Here is a 16,311-nt window from a genome sequence, read left to right on the forward strand (position 1 = left end):
GTCTACAGGTTTGAGCCACTCCCTGGGGCCTGTGCAGATGGAGGGAGAGGGGGCGCACGTCAGTGTTCACTCTGAGCTACAGAAGCTTCCATCAAGTTCTCCAAGCAAAGAGGCAAATGCCCAGGGTTGACTTTTAAAAATCAGACATCCTGAGTTCTTTTTTAAAGCAAATTTTTCCATCTTTTTTTTTTTTTTTGAGACGGAGTCTCACTCTGTCACCCAGGCTGGAGTGCGGTGGCCGGATCTCAGCTCACTGCAAGCTCCGCCTCCCGGGTTCACGCCATTCTCCTGCCTCAGCCTCCCGAATAGCTGGGACTACAGGCGCCCGCCACCTCGCCCGGTTAGTTTTTTGTATTTTTTAGTAGAGACGGGGTTTCACCAGGTTAGCCAGGATGGTCTCGATCTCCTGACCTCATGATCCGCCCGTCTCGGCCTCCCAAAGTGCTGGGATTACAGGCTTGAGCCACCGCGCCCGGCCAATGTGATGCTTCTTACAGTATAATGTTAAAATACTTTTGAAAAAAAAAATCATTATCTGAAAAGCCAGAATTAGAAATTAGTGTTTTAGTTTTCGAAAAATAGAAAAAAATGGTTAAATTCACAAGAAGCTAACAGTGAAGGCCGGGCGCGGTGGCTCAAGCCTGTAATCCCAGCACTTTGGGAGGCCGAGGCGGGCAGATCACGAGGTCAGGAGATCGAGACCATCCTGGCTAACACGGTGAAACCCCGTCTCTACTAAAAAATACAAAAAAACTAGCCGGGCGAGGTGGCAGGCGCCTGTAGTCCCAGCTACTCGGGAGGCTGAAGCAGGAGAATGGCATAAACCCGGGAGGCGGAGCTTGCAGTGAGCCGAGATCCGGCCACTGCACCCCAGCCTGGGCGACAGAGCGAGACTCCATCTCAAAAAAAAAAAAAAAAAAAAAAAAAAGCTAACAGTGACAGTGCCTGATACAAATAAATGACAAAAGCCAACATCACAGACTTTAAAAACCATGACTTTGGGAGGCTGAGGTCACTTGAGGTCAGGGGTTGGAGACCAGCCTGAGCAACATAGCAAGACCCTATTTCTATAAAAAATGTTTTAAAATTAGCTGGATGTGGTGGCTCATGCCTGTGGTCCAAGCTACTTGGGAGACAGAGGCAGGAGGATCACTTGAGCCAGGAGGTCGAGGCTGTAGTGAGCCATGATGGCACCACCGGACTCCAGCTTGGGTGACAAAGCGAGACCCTGTCTATAAAAAACCTAAAATAGGCTGGGCATGGTGGCTCATGCCGGTAATCCCAGCACTTTGGGAGGCCGAGGCAGGCAAATCATGAGGTCAGGAGTTCAAGACCAGCCTGACCAATATGGTGAAACCCCATCTCTGCTAAAAATACAAAAATTAGCTGGGCCTGGTGGCACGCACCTGTAGTCCCAGCTTCTTGGGAGGCTGAGGCAGGAGAATTGCTTAAACCCGGGAGGCAAAGGTTGCAGTGAACTAAGATCATGCCACTGCACTCCAGCCTGGCAACAGACCTAGACTTGGTCTCAAAATATATAAATAAATAAAAATAAAAATACAAAAATTAGCCAGGTGTGGTGGCACGGACCTGTAGTCCCAGCTACTAGGGAGGCTGAGGCAGGAGAATCACCTGAACCCGGGAGGTGAAGGTGGCAGTGAGCCAAGATTGCGCCACTGCACTCCAGCCTGGGTGACAGAGCCAGACTCTGTCTCAAAAACAGAAACAAAACCAAACACAAACGAACAAACAAAAACCAAAAATAAGTAAGTAATGAAATAATAACAGTGACTAAAAATCCAATTAAGAAACAATCCAAATCTGACTTACAGTGATCGAGGCCTCACAAATGAAAATAATGATGCGTGGGGCTTGCTTTAAAATGCTCAGCCCTCAGCCCAAAGAGCGGGGGGACAAGCCAGAAGGGCAGGTGCTAAAGCAGCTGACACAGGTGAGGCTGACGGGTCTCTCCTGGGCGATCCTACTCCTGTGCACGTGTCACATTTTTCAAGTTAAGGGTTAAAAGAAAGTGCTGGCACCACAGAAGGTGGGTGACTCGGCCGGGCGCGGTGGCTCAAGCCTGTAATCCCAGCACTTTGGGAGGCTGAGATGGGCGGATCACGAGGTCAGGAGATCGAGACCATCCTGGCTAACATGGTGAAACCCCGTCTCTACTAAAAAATACAAAAAACTAGCCGGGCAAGGTGGCGGGCGCCTGTAGTCCCAGCTACTCGGGAGGCTGAGGCAGGAGAATGGCGTGAACCCGGGAGGCGGAGCTTGCAGTGAGCTGAGATCCAGCCACTGCACTCCAGCCCGGGCGACAGAGCGAGACTCCGTCTCAAAAAAAAAAAAAAAGAAGGTGGGTGATTCAGTCCGGGTGGTGCTGGGAGCAGGCCACAGGCAGGACACCAGGGCTGGGTGGGGAAAAATGCCCAGAGCCCCCAAACCCTCCTGGGAACAGGCCCTGCCGTGGGGACTGCAGAGGTACCCTGTCTACAGGCACGCGTGTGTGGAGAAAGCATAAAGAGTACGGGTGCCAGAAACACGCCTCAGCTGACAGCCCCCAGGCCCAGGAGGGGCTGGATCACACGGAGCTTGGCCCCCAAGGCTGGCTTTCTTCAGGTGGGTGGTGGGTGCAGGGGATTCCTGTTGGGGTTTCATAACACGCATAAACTCATGTGTATACTTTTGTGTACACACCAAGTCCTCTATAATGAATTTTTAAAATTATCACTGCTTTTTTTTTTTGAGACAGGGTTGTGCTCTCTCGCCCAAGGTAGAGTGCACTGGAGTCACCTCAGCTCACCGCAGCCTCAACCTCTCCTGGCTCAAGGGATCCTCCTACCTAAGCCTTCCAAGTAGTTGGGACCACAGGCTCACACCAACTAATTCTTTCGTATTTTGTAGAGATGGAGTCTCATGTATGTTGCCCAGGTTGGTCTCAAACTCCTGGGCTCAAGCAATCCGTCTGCCTCGGCCTCCCAAAGAGCTGGGATTACAGGCATGAGCCACCACACCTGACCTATCACCGCTTTTTAAGAGTAAGATGTTAGAGTCCGGGCGCAGTAGCTCACGCCTATAATCCTAGCACTTTGGGAGGCAGAGGTGGGCGTATCACCTGAGGTCAGGAGTTCGAGGCCAGGCTGGCCAATGTGGAGACAGCCCAGCTCTACAAAAATACAAACAATTAGCCAGATGTGGTAGTGTGTGCCTGCAGTCCCAGCTACTCGGGAGGCAGAGACAGGAGAACTGCTTGAACCCAGGAGGTGGAGGTTGCAGTGAGCGGATATCATGCCACTACACTCCAGCCTGGGTGACAGAGTGAGACTCCATCTCAAAACTAAACAAATAAAAGTAAGACATTAGAAAACCAAACACCAAATTTTTGTTATCTCTAAGGGGAGAGAATATGAGGACTTCAACTTCCTATCATATATAATTTTGAAGTTATGAATTTAAAACTAAGCTTTTTTTTTTTTTTTTTTTTTTTTTTGAGACGGAGTCTCGCTCTGTCGCCCAGGCTGGAGTGCAGTGGCGCGATCTCGGCTCACTGCAAGCTCTGCCTCCCGGGTTCACGCCATTCTCCTGCCTCAGCCTCCCGAGTAGCTGGGACTACAGGCGCCCACAACCGCGCCCGGCTAATTTTTTTTTGTATTTTTAGTAGAGACGGGGTTTCACCGTGGTCTCGATCTCCTGACCTTGTGATCTGCCCGCCTCGGCCTCCCAAAGTGCTGGGATTACAGGCGTGAGCCACCGCGCCCGGCCTTTTTTTTTTTTTCTTGAGACAGAGTCTCGCTCTGTCACCCAGGCTGGAGTGCAGTGGTGTGATCTCGGCTCACTGCAACCTCCGCCTCCCGGGATCAAGCGATTCTCCTGCCTCAGCCTCCCGAGTAGCTGGGACTACAGGTGCCCGCCACCACGCCCGGCTAATTTTTTGTATTTTTAGTAGAGACGGGGTTTCACCGTGTTAGCTAGGATGGTCTCGATCTCCTGACCTCGTGATCCGCCTGCCTCGGCCTCCCAAAGTGCTGGGATTATAGGGGTGAGCCCCCATGCCTGGCTGAAGGCAGCTTTTTAAAGAACAGGATCTGAGGGAGGCTTGGAGACAGGGTGGCCAGGGCTGGAGGTCCGGCTGGAAGGCAGCTTTTTAAAGAACGGAATGTGGCCAGGCGTGGTGGCTCATGCCTGTAATCCCAGGATGATCAAGACCATCCTGGCTAACATGGTGAAACCCTGTCTCTACTAAACATATAAAAACAATTAACCGGGCATGGTGGCGGGCGCCTGTAGTCCCAGCTACTTGGGAGGCTGAGGCAGGAGAATGGCGTGAACCTGGGAGTTGGAGGTTGCAGTGAGCCGGGATCGCGCCACTGCACTCCAGCCTGGGTGACAGAGTGAGACTCCATCTCAAAAAAAAAAAAAAAAAAAAAAAAAAAGAACGAGATGTGTTCATTTTGTTGGTGAAAGGAGCTCAGCGAGTGCTTATACTGGGGCCCAAAAAGCTTCTGCCAGGAATGTATATACTCGGCCTCTGCAGTACGCTTTCTCTGCTTGAGGAAATTCTATCCTCCCACTGAAATTGAGATAAATTAAAATGTATATTGTAATACCTATAGCAGTAAGAAAATAACTCATAACTTAAAATATACTGTTTAAAATTGTTCAACAAAAGAACTGGTACACTAGAAAATACAACTAGAAAATACACATTTAACAGAAAAGAAGTTAGTGAAAGAACAGAGGAGCAAGACATGAGACATAAACTGCAAATACAAACACAAATCCACTCATCGATAATTACATTAAACATGAGTAGATTAGGTTTTGCGAGGTGGCTCATGCCTGTAATCCCAGCACTTTGGGAGGCCAAGGTGGACGGGTTACTTGAGTCAAGGAGTTCAAGACCAGCCTGGCCAACATGGCAAAACCCCATCTCTACAAAAAATACAAAAATTAGCTGGCCATGGTGGTGCATGCCTGCAATCCCAACTACTTGGGAGGCTGAAGCAGGAGAATCACTTGAACCTGGGAGGCGGAGGTTGCAGTGAGCAGAGATTGTGCCACTGCACTCCAGCCTGGGAGACAGAGCAAGACTGTATCACAAAACAACAACAACAAAAAAAATGGGCATGGTGGCAGGTGCCTGTAATACCAGCTACTTGGGAGGCTGAGGGAGGAGTATTGCTTGAACCTGGGAAGCGGTGGCTGCACTGAGCTGAGATTGTGCCACTGCACTGCACTCCAGCCTGGGTGACAGAGTGAAACTCCACTTCAAAAAAAAAAAAGAAAAAAAGGCTGGGCGCAGTGGCTCACACCTGTAATCGTAGCACTTTGGGAGGCCGAGGCGGGCGGATCACTTGAGGTCAGGAGCTCAAGACCAGCCTGACCAACATGGTGAAACCCTGTGTCTACTAAAAATACAAAAATTAGCTGGGTCTGGTGGTGCCCTCCTGCAGTCCCAGCTACTCGGGAGAATGAGGCACAAGAATCCCTTGAACCCAGGAGGCAGAGGTTGCAGTGAGCTGAGATTACACCAGTGCACTCCAGCCTGGGCGACAGAGCGATACTCTGTCTCAACTCAAAAAACAAAACAGGCCTAGTGCCAGTGCGGTGGCTCACACCTGTAATCTTAGAACTTTGGGAGGCCAAGGCGGGTGGATCATCTGAGGTCAGGAGTTCGAGACCAGTCTGACCAACACAGAGAAACCATATCTCTACTACAAATACAAAAATTAGGCCAGGCGTGGTGGCTCCCGCCTGTAATCCCAGCACTTTGGGAGGCCAAGGCGGGTGGATCACCTGAGGTCGGGAGTTCAAGACCAGCTTGACCAACACGGAGAAACCCCATCTCTACTAAAAATACAAAAATTAGCCAGGCATGGTGGCGCATGCCTGTAATCCCAGCTACTCAAGAGGCTGAGGTAGGAGAATCGCTTGAACCCGGGAGGCGGAGGTTGCGGTGAGCTGAGATCGCGCCATTGCACTCCAGCCTGGGCAAAAAGAACGAAACTCCGTCTCAAAAAAAAATACAAAAATTAGCTGGACGTGGAGGCGCACACCTGTAATCCCAGCTACTCAGGAGGCTGAGGAAGGGGAATCACTTGAACCCAGGACGTTGAGTTTGCAGTGGGCTGAGATAGCGCCACTGCACTCCAGCCTGGCGACAGAGTGAGACTCTGTCTCAAAAAAAAAAAATTTAAAAGGCTGGGCGCGGTGGCTCACGCCTGTAATCCCAGCGCTTTGGGAGGCCGAGGCGGGCGGATCAAGAGGTCAGGAGATCAAGACCATCCTGGCTAACACAGTGAAACCCCGTCTCTACTAAAACAAATACAAAAATTAGCCAGGCGTGGTGGCGGGCACCCATAGTCCCTGCTACGTGGGAGGCTGAGGCAGGAGAATAGCGTGAACCCAGGAGGCAGAGCTTGCAGTGAGCTGAGATCGCACCACTGCACTCCAGCCTGGCGACAGAGCAAGACTCTGTTTCAACAACAACAACAACAACAACAACAACAACAACAAAAGCAGAGGCTATCAGACTAGATTAAAACCTAAGATCCAAGCACATTCTGTCTCTAAGGGAATGCTTAAGAGCCAAGGACACAAATTAGAAGTAACAAGATGTTTGTTTATTTATATATTTATTTATTTAAAAAATAGAAACAGGGTCTCGCTTTGTTGGCCAGGCTGGTCCCGGGCTCAAGTGATCCTCCCCGCTTGGCCTCCCAAAGTGTTGGGATTACTGCTGTGGGTCACCGCACCCAGCCAAAAAGATGTTTTCTAAAAAGATGCAGGTTGGGTGCAGTGACACACGCCTGTCATCCCAGCACTTTGGGAGGCCAAGCAGGGGGTGGAACACTTGAGTCGAAGGGTTCGAGACCAGCCTGGGCAACATGGCGAAACCTCGTCTCAACTAAAAATACAAAAAATTAGCTGGACATGGGGCGTGTATCTGTAGAGGCTGCAGTAAGTCAAGATCATGCCACTGCACTCCAGTCTGGGTGACAGAGTGAGACTGTCTCAAAAACAAAAGATGCAAACATTAACCATAAGACAGGTGGAATGTCTATACTACTATCAGAAAAAAATATATATATATTTTTGAGACAGTCTCACTCTGTCACCCAGGCTGGAGTGCAGTGGAACAATCTCAGCTCACTGCAACCTCCGCCTCCCAGGTTCAAGCAATCCTCCTGCCTCAGCCCCCCTAGTAGCTGGGATTACACGCATGCACCACCATGCCCAGCTAATTTTTGTATTTTTAGTAGAGATGGGGTCTTACCATGTTGGCCAAGCTGGTCTCAAACTTCTAACAGGCGATCCACCTGCCTCAGCCTCCGAAAGTGCTGGGATGACAGGCGTGAGCCACCGTGCCCAGCCAGAAAAAATAAATTTTAATATAAAAACTTCTATTGGCTGGTGTAGTGCCTCATGCCTATAATCCTAGCACTTCGGGAGGCTGAGATGGGAGGACTGGCTGAGGCCAGGAGATGGAGACCAGGCTGGTCAACACAGCAAGACCTCATCTCTGTAAGAAAAAAAAAAAAGAAAGAAATAAAAAATAAAAAACTTACTGAGACAAAGAAGGATGTTTTATAATGATAAAAGAGCTAATTCATCAGGAAGACACGATAATTATAAATTAAACATATATGCACCTAACAACAGAGTCCCAAAATAAATGAAGCAAAAACAGGCAAAATTGCAGATAAAGAGATAATTCAGCCGGGCGTGGTGGCTCACACCTGTAATCCCAGGACTTTGAAAGGAGGCTGAGGCAGGTGGATCTTGAGGTCATAAGATCGAGACCATCCTGGCTAACACAGTGAAACCCCGTCTCTACTAAAAATACAACAAATTAGCTGGACGTGGTGGTGGGCGCCTGCAGTCCCAGCTACTCGGGAGGCTGAGGCAGGAGAATGGCGTGAACTCGGGAGGTGGAGGTTGCAGTGAGCCAAGATTGCACCACTGCACTCCAGCCTGGGCGACAGAGCAAGACTCCGTCTCAAAAAAAAAAAAAAAGAAAAAAAAACCCCAGCTAATTCAACAGTAATAGCTGACAAGTTCAACACTTCACTCTAAATAAGGGGTGGAACAAGTAGAGAAAATCAGCAAGAATATGAAAGAGTTGAACAATACTATTAACCAACCTACTGATATCTATCTAACACTCCACCCAACAGAGCAGAATATATAAGCAACATTCTCCATAAGACCATACGCTAGGCCCTAACACAAATCTCAATAAATTTAAAGATACTGAAAAATACTAAGTATGTTCTTGAACCACAATGTAATTAAAGTAGAAATTAATTATAAAGGTACATTTAAGAAATCCACAAATGGCCGGGCGCGGTGGCTCAAGCCTGTAATCCCAGCACTTTGGGAGGCCGAGACGGGCGGATCGTGAGGTCAGGAGATCGAGACCATCCTGGCTAATACGGTGAAACCCCGTCTCTTCTAAAAAAATACAAAAAACTAGCCGGGCGAAGTGGCGGGTGCCTGTAGTCCCAGCTACTCGGGAGGCTGAGGCAGGAGAATGGCGTGAACCCGAGAGGAGGAGCTTGCAGTGAGCTGAGATCTGGCCACTGCACTCCAGCCTGGGTGACAGAGCAAGACTCCGTCTCAAAAAAAAAAAAAAAAAAAAAAAAAAAAAAGAAATCCACAAATATTTGAAATTAGTATACTTCTATTTCTTTTTTAGATCTACTCGTGAACCCAGCACTCACTTCCAAATAATTCACAGGTCACAGAAAAAAATCACACGGCAAATATTTTCAACTGAATAAAATATTCGAACTGAATAAAAATCAAACACAGGCCAGGTGCCGTGGCTCACACTCGTAATCCCAGCAATTTGGGAGGCTGAGGCAGGCAGATCACTTGAGGCCAGAAGTTTGAGACCAGCCTGGGCAACATGGTAAAACCCTGTTTCTACTGAAAACATAAAAATTACCCAAGGGTGGAGGTACAAGCCTGTAATCCAACTACTCGGGAGGTTGAGGTAGGAGAATCACTTGAACCCAGGAGGCGGAGGTTGCAGTGAGCCGAGATTGTGCCACTGCACTCCAGCATGGTCTACAGAGCAAAACTGTCTCAAAAAGAAAACAGAGAAGGAGGGCAGAAGGGCACACTTCCCAGCTGATTTGAAGGCCAGTGTTGCTCTGACACCAAAATGAGACAAAGACATAGCAGGACAAAATATAGACCAGCATCTCTCATAAATATGAGGAAAAAAAACAAACACCAAAAAGATTAGTAAAGCTGCTGGGCACAGCAGCTCATGCCTCTCAATCCCAGCACTTTGGCAGGCCAAGGTGGGCGGCTCACCTGAGGTCAGGAGTTTGAGACCAGCCCGGGCCAAAATGGTGAAACCCTGTCCGTCTCTATTAAAAATACAGAAATTAGCTGGGTGTGGTAGTGGCTGCAGTCCCAGCTGTGGAGAGGCTGAGGCAAGAGGATCGCTTGAACCCGGGAGGCAGAGGTTGCAGTGAGCCGAGATCGCACCACTGCACTCCAGCCTCGGCAACAGAGTGAGACTCTGTCTCAAAAAAAAAAAAAAAATTGGAGTGACTAAACGCTCCCAAGTACTCTGATTATGGTAGAAAAAGTTATACAATCCTGAACTACCATTTCTAGCCTACAAAAGTTCTCTTGAATTTTTGTGGAGCAGAGGGCTGAGTAACAGAAACAGAGGAACCATGGACAGTCTCTCTTGTGTGGCTCTGCAGGGGTGTGGACGGCTGGGAAGCACTGACCAGCAACCCTCAGGGTTTCTGGCCACCACTTGTGGGGCCTCCCATGAGAGCACTACCTGGCATGGCTCATGTGAGCCTCCTGCAGGGTCTTCGCGGAGCCAAGCAGCAGCCCCGGATTCCCAGAGGGAGGGACAGGGAGGGGAGTCAGGCGAGGTCCGAGGCACCAGGAGCACACGGGGAGGGAGGGCCACCCAGGGGTCTTTGCAGCGAGGGAGGAGGCAGGGGCACTGAGCGCGGTGTGGGTGAGGCCTACCTTGCGCTGGCAGAAGGTGGAGCAGTAGTTGACCTTGTGGCAGCCCGTACACTCATTCATAGCCTCCCGGCCGCAGTTAACGCAGGACTGCTGCAAGAAGGACACAAGAGGCTGGTCAGTGACGTGGCTGCGGAGAGCCCCTGAGACACTGGGGACAGAGGCAGGTGCAGGCGGGAGGCCCTGAGGTCTGCCCATTGGACTCCTGACTGCGCCTCTGCCCCAGTGCTGCTCAGAACGTTCTCGTAACCTCCAGAATCAGCTCTTTCCTAGCCTCAGTGCAGTTTGCCCCCTACATTCATTCACTGGAAGATTAGCATGGCCCAGGAGCAGTGGCTCACACCTGTAATCCCAGGACTTTGGGCGGCCGAGGCAGGTGGATCACCTGAGGTCAGGAGTTCAGCACAGCCAACATTGTGAAACCTCGTCTCTACTAAAAACACAAAAATTAGCTGGGTGTGGTGGTGGCCACCTGTAATCCCAGCTACTTGGGAGGCTGAGGTGGGAGAATCACTTGCACCCGGGAGGCAGAGGCAACAGAGTGAGACTCCCATCTCAAAAAAAAAAAAAAGGAAAATCAGGGCCGGACGTGGTGGCTCACGCCTGTAATCCTAGCAGTTTGGGAGGCTGAGGTGGGCAGATCACGAGGTCAGGAGATCGAGACCATCCTGGCTAACACGGTGAAACCCGGAGACTGCGCCACTGCACTCCAGCCTGGGTGACAGAGCGAGACACGGTCTCAAAAAAAAAAAAAAGGGAAATCAGCATGGAAATCTTTCTCCAAACTCCAAAGAGCTTCACTCCAGCCAGGCCAGCACAGAAAATTAAACTCAGGAGTCCACCACTCCCAACACTCCTGAGCAGGTAGCCTGGGTGGCGCCAGCCTGGGTGCACTGTGGCAGGCGTGTGTCCCAAACTGCAGCGGCGGCACCACAGCCGACATCCCCACCCACCACCCGAGCCGGCTTCTGTGGTGGATTGAAAAGATGACATGGGGCTGGGCGCGGTGGGCGGTGGCTCATGCCTGTAATCCCAGCACTCTGGGAGGCTGAGGCAGGCAAATCACGAGACCAGGAGATCGAGACCATCCTGGCTAACACGGTGAAACCCCGTCTCTACTAAAATACAAAAAATAAGCCGGGTGTGGTGGCGGGCGTCTGTAGTCCCAGCTACTCGGGAGGCTGAGGCAGGAGAATCCCTTGAACCCAGGAGGCAGAGCTTGCAGTGAGCTGAGATCCGGCCACTGCACTCCAGCCTGGGCGACAGAGCGGGACTCCATCTCAAAAAAAAAAAGAAAAAAGAAAAACGACACCAGAGGTTTGTGTACTTTCTCCTGGAATTACATTATTGCAGCTTTTCTTTCTAATCAGCGCATAGATCAACATGCTGTCAATGATTAACGTTTGTGGCATGACTAAGGTGCTTGACAGTTGTGAGTTCCGCCGTCAATGTCAATGCTCTCGGAGACGGAGAAGGCCACCGGGCCTAGGAGAGGCCTCAGCGACGGGACCCGCACGCCCGGTACGCCCAGATCATCCGCAGGCACTGCGGGAGAGGCCGTGGCCAGTGGGTGAGTGGCAGCGTCTGCAAGCAGCTCCGGAAATGACCCCAGTGCGGCCTCGCGGTTCCTGCACGCGCAGCCCGGCTCTGAGGCTCTGTTCTGATGCTTGCCTCCCTTCTTCGCAAACGTGATCTTTAGCATTTTTCCAGTTGTAAGACATTCAGAGCTCCAACATTCACTCACTTCAGAAAACAGGAGGCATTTTGGTACTAATTTAGGTTGTCCCCTGCCTCTACTTTATTTATTTATTTATTTATTTTTTTTGAGATGGAGTCTCACTCTGTTGCCAGCCTGGGGTGCAGTGGCACGATCTTGGCTCACTGCAACCTCCGCCTCCTGGGTTCAAGTGATTCTCCTGCCTCAACCTCCTGAGTAGCTGGGACTACAGGCACCTGCCACCACATCTGGCTATTTTTTTTTTTTTTTTTTTAGTAGAGACAAGGTTTCACCATGTTGGCCAGGATGGTCTTGATCTCTTGACCTCATGATCCACCTGCCTCGGCCTCCCAAAGTGCTGGGATTACAAGCTTGAGTCACTGCGCCCAGCCTTTTATTTATTTATTTATTTGTTTTTGAGATGGGAGTCTCATTCTGTTGCCCAGGTTGGAGTGCAGTGGCGCGATCTTGGCTCACTGCAACCTCCGCCTCCTGGGTTCAAGCGATCCTTGTGCCTCAGCCTCCCCACAGCTGGGACTACAGGCACGCACCACCACGCCCAGCTAATATTTTTGTATTTTTAGTACACATGGGATTTCACCATATTGGTCAGGCTGGTCTCAAACTCCTGACCTCAAATGATCCAGCTGAGTCGGCCTCCCAAAGTGCTGGGATTACAGGCATGAGCTACCACACCTGGCCTGTGCCTCTACTTTAAATGACAAAATATTTCTTGGAAAGTCTGTGACCACAAGAAGTTCCTCGAAGAAGAACACAGCTTCTGTAGCTTTATTAACATCCTGGGTTGCTCTGTGGATGGCCGGGTCCAGCCCCTCAGAGACCTGGGTCAGGTGGGGTGGGAGGCTGGCGGGAGCGAGGTCGGCGTGCCCCCACGCTGAGAAGGGCACGAGGCTCCGCGTCCAGCAGTCCCTGTGCACCACACACCAGGACGTCCTGTACTTGCCCCCCAGCATAGTTCCTGGAGGACAGCACCCCTGAACTGAACGGAAAGCCTGTCCTGTTGCCTCGCGGGCACCTCTTTGGCCTCAGCTGGGACTTTCAACCGCTCGGCCCTTTCGCAGTACACCCTTTGCACAACCTTTTTTAAAAAAAAAAAAAAACAAAAAAATAACTTTTTAGGAAGGTTAGAAGGAGTTTTGGGGTCTGAATTAGAGTCAGAGGCAGTAGCATGAACTCACGTTCTCTTCACAGATACAGAAGCGGCTGCGGAGACGTTCACACGAGGGTGACACAGGTGACACCCTCGTCCCTGCTCTGCAGCTGACGGCCTCCAAGCGACAACATCCCAGCAGCGCCGGACCCACCTGGCACCCACCTGGCACCCCGGCCTCACTCTCTAAGACTCTCCAGTAAAAGGATCTGGGCTCCTTGGAGAAGGGGCTGGTTCCCGGGCCAGGGCAGGGAATGCAGGAGGAGCCTAGAGCACCCTACAGTGCCAGGAAGTCAGGACGTGGCCCAAAATGGAAAATCTGTTGATGGGGGTGCGTCAGGGGACCCAGGAGCTGACTGCAGGAGCTCCCCAGGGCCAAGGACAGATAGTGTGAATCACAAAAAAAGTAGTATTGTATTCTAGCTCAGAGTTTAAAACATATATAAAATGAGCTCATCCGGCCGGGTGCGGTGGCTCACGCCTGTAATCCCAGCACTTTGGGAGGCCGAGGTGGGCGGATCACAAGGTCAGGAGATCGAGACCACGGTGAAACCCCGTCTCTACTAAAAATACAAAAAATTAGCCGGGCGCGGTTGTGGGCGCCTGTAGTCCCAGCTACTCGGGAGGCTGAGGCAGGAGAATGGCGTGAACCCGGGAGGCGGAGCTTGCAGTGAGCCGAGATCGCGCCACTGCACTCCAGCCTGGGCGACAGAGCGAGACTCCGTCTCAAAAAAAAAAAAAAAAAAAAAAAAAAAAAAGAGCTCATCCTGATACAAACAAATGATCAAATAAATAAATACAAGTCCAAGCTCTTCCGGTCCTCCCCTGTCTAGGAGGAGCCCCCAGCCGTGGACTTGCCCCCTGACTAAACGTGCAAGGGGAGAAGCAGCCCTGTTTCCAAGGAGACAGCCGCAGACACCCTGACTCTGGTGAGGAAGGTCAGAGCTGTCTGTAATGTCACTTGGATGTCAGAGACACCACAGTGGTGTAAGACAGGCGGCGGCACTCCTCCCTGAAACCTGTCATCCACCCCCACCAGAAAGCACAAGACAAGCCTGGGTTGGGGCACCTGGACAAACTGCCTGGCCAGACCCCTCAGAACTGCAGGGCACGGAAGACAAGGAAAGACTGAGAGACCGTCACAGGCCTGAGGGTGCCGGGTAAATGGCACACGGGAGGCCATCTCCCACAGGTGGCAGCGGGGACAAGGTCCTGGAGCAGAAACAGGATGTTGATAGTGAAATTCAAAGTCTGGAGTTCACAGTGACACCCAGTGCTGGATTCTGAGCTACAACAGCCACGCCCTGTGGACTCAGAAGTTACAGAAAGGAGGCTGCGGAGTGGCAGAAGGGATGTTCTGTGCTCACTCTGCAACTTTTCTGTAAACCTAAAATTATCCCGAAATACGTTTATTTTTAAAAATAACCATTCATTGGCAGGGCGCAGTGGCTCACGCCTGTAATTTCAGCACTTTGGGAGGCCGAGGAGGGCGGATCATAAGGTCAGGAGTTCGAAACCAGCCTGGCCAACATGGTGAAACCCCATCTCTACTAAAAATACAAACATTAGCTGGGCGTGGCGGCAGGCGCCTGTAGTCCCAGCTACTCGGGAGGCTGAGGCAGAAGAATTGCCTGAATCCGGGAGGCAGAGGTTGCAGTGAGCCGAGATCACACCATTGCACTCCAGCCTGCACAACAGAGCAAGATTGTCTCAAAAAATAAAAATAAAATAAAAAAATACCCATTCATTACTGTGGAAGAGGTGAGTTGCGTTGCAGAAGGTTAGGACAAGACACCGCGTTTCTGCTGCCAAGGACATTGATGAGTCCATTCTGTACTTTCAGGAAACCGTCAGGAAATCACAGGACTGTGGACGGCACAGAGGGCAGAAGTGCCCAGGCCTGCCCGGACACCCCGAGAAGCTCATGCTGCCGAGCAGTGGCACTGCCACTGGCATTCAGAGTTCTCTGGGCTGCGGGCGGGCAGAGGAGAAGACTGCAGCAGAGCACCCTCAGCACAGACTGCGAAGGGGTTTCCGGGCCGGCCTTCCTTGCTGCAGGGGCCCCCACCTGCACATCACACAATGGGAACACACCTCTGGCAACACAATAGCTGGTGTACTTTGGTCCAGGTGGAAAAAAAGCCTTGTGAATCACATATGCTGGTTTCATTATAATTGATTTTTAAATTAGACAAATTACAGATAACAAAGCCACTCCTTCAGAAACAGCCAACCAAGAGTAAGACCATAAGATCACATATAAAATGCCTATTAATTTTTTTTTTCTTTTTTGAGACGGAGTCTCGTTGTGTCGCCCAGGCTGGAGTGCAGTGGCCAGATCTTGGCTCACTGAAAGCTCCGCCTCCCAGGTTCATGCCATTCTCCCGTGAACCGAATAGCTGGACTACAGACGCCCGCCACCTCGCCCGGCTAGTTTTTTGTATTTTTAGTAGAGATGGGGTTTCACCGTGTTAGCCAGGATGGTCTCCATCTCCTGACCTCGTGATCCGCTCGCCTCGACCTCCCAAAATGCTGGGATTACAGGTGTGAGCCACCGCTGCCTGCCAATGCCTATTAATTTTTTAACCATCAAAGAATAAGCTAATAATGTATTCATTATTCTTTCTGCAAATAAAGCTAAGTCTAACTTGAAAACCTAGATACTGGCCAGGCATTGTGGCTATACCTGTAATCCCAGCACTTTGGGAGGCTGAGGCGGGAGCATCGCTTGAGCCCAAGAGTTTAAGGCCAGCATGGGTGACATGGCAAAACCCTGTCTATATATATAAAAAAAAATTAGCAGGCCGGGCGCGGTGGCTCAAGCCTGTAATCCCAGCACTTTGGGAGGCCGAGACGGGCGGATCACGAGGTCAGGAGATCAAGACCATCCTGGCTAACACAGTGAAACCTCGTCTCTACTAAAAAAAAAAAAAATACAAAAAACTAGCTGGGCGAGGTGGCGGGCGCCTGTAGTGCCAGCTACTTGGGAGGCTGAGGCAGGAGAATGGCGTGAACCCGGGAGGCGGAGCTTACAGTGAGCTGAGATCTGGCCACTGCACTTCAGCCTGGGCGACAGAGCGAGACTCCGTCTCAACAACAACAACAACAAAAAATTAGCTGGGCATGGTGGCATGCACCTCTCAGTTACTAGAGAGGCTGAGGTGGGAGGATCGCTTGAGCCTAGGACGTGGAGGTTGCAGTGAGCTGAGGTCGCACCACTGCACTCCAGCCTGGGTGACAGGGAGAACATGTCTGGAACGATACAAAATAATAATAATAAAAAAGAAAACCTGGCCGGGCGCGGTGGCTCAAGCCTGTAATCCCAGCACTTTGGGAGGCCGAGACGGGCGGATCACGAGGTCAGGAGATCGAGACCATCCTGGTTAACACGGTGAAACCCCGTCTCTACTAAAAAATA

The 16,311-nt window shown here is 50.8% G+C and overlaps 1 protein-coding gene across 2 annotated transcripts in view; it reads right to left on the minus strand.

The window, feature by feature from the left end:
* Window positions 1-16,311, minus strand: part of LOC105494141 (DEAF1 transcription factor) — a 53,642-nt gene that overhangs the window by 2,278 nt on the left and 35,053 nt on the right. For both annotated transcript variants that reach the window (XM_071074008.1, XM_071074009.1), the window contains exon 11: window positions 10,009-10,098. In XM_071074008.1, coding sequence (XP_070930109.1) covers window positions 10,009-10,098 — 90 coding nt within the window. The remainder of the gene's footprint in view (window positions 1-10,008; window positions 10,099-16,311) is intronic.

Source organism: Macaca nemestrina, chromosome 12 (genome assembly GCF_043159975.1).
Source record: "Macaca nemestrina isolate mMacNem1 chromosome 12, mMacNem.hap1, whole genome shotgun sequence".
Lineage (NCBI taxonomy): Eukaryota > Metazoa > Chordata > Mammalia > Primates > Cercopithecidae > Macaca > Macaca nemestrina.